The sequence below is a fragment of the Apium graveolens genome, chromosome 8 (assembly GCF_009905375.1).
Source record: "Apium graveolens cultivar Ventura chromosome 8, ASM990537v1, whole genome shotgun sequence".
NCBI lineage: Eukaryota > Viridiplantae > Streptophyta > Magnoliopsida > Apiales > Apiaceae > Apium > Apium graveolens.
In genome coordinates this window covers 130852028-130855733 of record NC_133654.1, presented here as the reverse complement: position 1 = coordinate 130855733, position 3706 = coordinate 130852028, and the positions used below count along the sequence as shown (strand labels likewise).

General features: G+C 44.4%; 1 protein-coding gene across 1 annotated transcript; it reads right to left on the bottom strand.

The window, feature by feature from the left end:
• Positions 1-2374: 2374 nt before the first annotated feature.
• LOC141680000 (uncharacterized) lies at positions 2375-2911 on the bottom strand. Its single transcript, XM_074486341.1, has one exon. It carries the CDS (start codon positions 2909-2911, stop codon positions 2375-2377), a length of 537 nt encoding a protein of 178 aa, XP_074342442.1.
• Positions 2912-3706: the final 795 nt, after the last annotated feature.

Sequence of the window (3706 nt, the reverse complement as noted above, 5' to 3'; positions counted from 1 at the left end):
TATCAGCACGGCTTCCAGGCTGGGTTTGAAGAATGGTGCTCTGGGTTCATTGCCAATGACCCAGAGTATACATTTTCAAAGTTTGATGCAGATACCCATATATGGGTAAATGATTTCAGGGTCAGGGCCGCGGACTCCATCAAGAACAAGAGGATTTTTCTAGGCTTAGAGGAAGAAGACGCGTCCCCTGCTCCTACTCCGCTTCAGACTCAACCTCCCCCTGCGAATGATCAAGACAAACCTCAGGACGCGCCTCCTGCCTAGGACACGTCCTCTCTTTTTTATGTACTTGAACTACTTTAAGGGTGCGGGCCCCTTGAAGCCTTGCAAATTGTAATGACTATTTTTGGACTTTATTCGCTTGCACTTTTTATGAAGCTTCTCTGCCTTAACCATGCAGATTTTTACTTAAATATTATATTCTGTCATTTATATGGGCGCGTCTTATGTTGAGGACACATGACATTTGAAATATTGTTGTTACCTTTTCTGCTATCACAGATCAAGCAAATACTTCGTCCTTACTGAGAACGCGTCCTGTCTTGTTGAACGCATCTTTATTTGTTTTGGAAAGTACATAAGCATGGTACTATACCGTACCTGTGTATTTAGTCAAGGCACAAAGTACGATGGGGCGCGTCCTAATATTTTGATGCGCCTAAACTTTATCTCAAAGAAATACTTCATCCCTCAGGCAGGACGCGTTCTCAGTAAGGACCTGTCCTAATAGTTATGTTTTGGAAAAATTAAAGAAACATTCAACTGAAAGAGCATCAACCAAGATAACTTGGGCGCGTCCTTGAAAATAGTACATTTTACTCGAGTTCCATTCATATAAAACCCTAGCTGAGGGTGCGCCCTTCACTTAGGACGCGTCATGAGATCATGTAATTGAGCAAATATCCTTTAGGAAAGTTTCAAAATTTTATTTATAATGCGCTCTGATGTCAAAAGTGCACCAGTCCCACGGCTACTATGCTCTGTGGGGAAATTATTTCTAAAAAATGACCCTTCAAGTAGTCCTAAGGTAAGTAGTACATGCACTACCCCCCTAGGCTAGGAGGAATTTATTTAATTCTAGCCTATAACCTGGGCATAACCCAAAATAATAAAAGAAATATGCAAGGGGCCAAAGCCACGCCTTACTGGTAATACTTTCGGAGATGTTCCGCATTCCAAGCTCGCGGAACTAGCTTCCCGTCCATATCTTCAAGGTGATAAGTCCCCTTCCACAGGATGGACTTTATTCTGTACGGTCCTTCCTAATTAGCTCCAAACACTCCATGTTGGGGGTTCTTTGTATTGGGCATCACTTTCCTAAGTACCAAATCCCCCACCTTCAGCAATTGTCCTTTTACCTTCTTGTTATAATACCTTGCGGCGCGCTGCTGATATGCCGCTAGCCTTAGCTGAGAATTTTCCCTCGTCTCCTCTAAGAGATTTAAATGAAGCCTTTGATTAACCTCAGCATCTTCTTTCCCGTAACAATCTCTGCGAAGTGATCCCGATCCAACTTCCACGGGGACCATAGCTTCGTAGCCGTAAGTCAGCATAAACGGCGTTTCTCCCGTAGTGGATCGCGGCGTAGTGTTGTATGACCACATCACCTTCGGGAGTTCTTCAGGCCAATTCCCTTTACATTCCTCCAGCTTGGTTTTGAGGGTATGCTTTATTATTTTGTTAACAGCTTCTGTTTGCCCATTTCTTTGAGGATGATAGACCGCCGCAAACTCCTTCTTGATTTTCAACTCCTCACATAGCTGTCGCAACTCCTTGCTATCAAACTGCTTTCCATTGTCGGAGACAAGCTTGTAAGGGATTCCAAACCTACATACAATTGAGTTGAAAACAAAATCTCTGATTTTCTTTGCGGTGATAGTAGCCAGTGGCATAGCTTTCGCCCATTTAGTAAAGTAATCGACCGCAACCACTGCATATTTGACGTCTCCTTTAGCTTTCGGTAATTCCCCAATATGATCAATTCCCCACATGGCAAACGGCCACGGGCTTGCCATAGGCGTCAAGAGTGTCGCCGGCATAGACGAGTAGTTTGCAAAGCGCTGGCAGCGATCACATGCCCTGACGAAACTTGTAGCATCTTCTCTCATTGTGGGCCAATAATACCCTTGGCGCAAAACTTTTATTGCCAACAAACTACCCTCGAGTGATTGCCACAGATTCCTTCATGCACCTCTCTTAAGATGTAATTTCCTTCTTCTTTTTCAACACACCTAAGCAGAGGTTGGTTGAACCCTCTCTTGTACAAGACTTCATCGTATATCACGTATCTTGCAGCCTGATAGCGGAGTCGGCGGGCCATAAACTTATCCTCGGGGAGTGTTCCCTTGCGCATGTAAGCTAAAATGGGCGTCATTCATGTCTCCTTGAGAGCCTCATCCACTCGCATAATTTCTACCTCTAGGATACTAGGAATCTCCTGGATTTCAATGGGGATGGATCCTAACAACACAGCCTCTTGTTGCGACCCCATTTTTTCCAGAGCATCCGCATTACTGTTCTTCTCCCGCAGAACACATTCCAATCTAACTTCTTTGAACATTCCAATCAGGCACTGCGTACATCTCAAGTATAATTCTGTTCGTGGGCCTCGCGCTTGAAATCCCCCGTTCACCTGATTCACTACCATCTCGGAGTCACTTCTTGCAATTAAGTTCCGCACCCCCATTTCCAAAGCGATTTTCAGGCCATTAATTAGCGCCTCATATTCTGCATCATTATTGGTTGCATAAAACTTGAAATGAATGGCGCTCATCAGATGGTGACCTTCCGGAGACACAAGTACTATACCCGCACCTGCTCCTCCATTGTTAACCGCCCCATCCACATGCAAGACCCACCAAGGATGCGGAAATTCTTCCAAAGACTCCTCAGAATGAGGCGGATGTAGCATTACCAAAGCTTTATCATAAATTTCAGAATCAAATTCCAACAAGAAATCGGCTAAGGCTTGCCCTTTTATCGCTGTTCGAGGTACATATTCCAAATCAAACTGTCCCAACTCCACAGCCCATTTCAGCATTCTGCCTGATGACTCTGGTTTGTGCAGGACCTGTCACAGCGGGTATGCTGTGCGAACTTCAACTCTATGGGCTTGAAAATATGGTCGCAATTTTCTTGACGCAAGAATCAGGGCGTAAACCAGTTTCTCCATGCTTGTGTAGCGAGTTTCAGTGTCGTGTAACCGCTTGCTCACGTAGTACACTGGTGATTGCTGCCCATCTTCTTCTCTAACCAGAACTGCACTGATCGAATATTCAGACACTGCGAGGTATAGTATTAGAGACTCCCCGTCTAACGACTTTGATAACATGGGAGGGTTTCCCAGTTGCTCCTTGATTCTTTTGAAAGCCTCTTCATATTCTGACGTCCATATAAAGTCTTTCCCAGCTAATTTAATCGCCTTGAAAAAATCCTTGCATCTATTGGACGATTTGGAAACAAATCGATTTAACGCGACGATTCTCCCAGTCAAACTCAGCACTTGTTTCACATTGATGGGTGACTTCATATCCATCAATGCCTTGATCTTTGCGGGGTTGGCCTCAATTCCCCTGGTCAATATCAGCAATGCAGTTCATCCAACGATAGGTTGACAATGAACCCGAGAAACTTGCCCGACTCTACGCCGAACACACATTTTTACGGGTTTAATTTCATACGAAACCTCCTCAGAATGTCAAACATT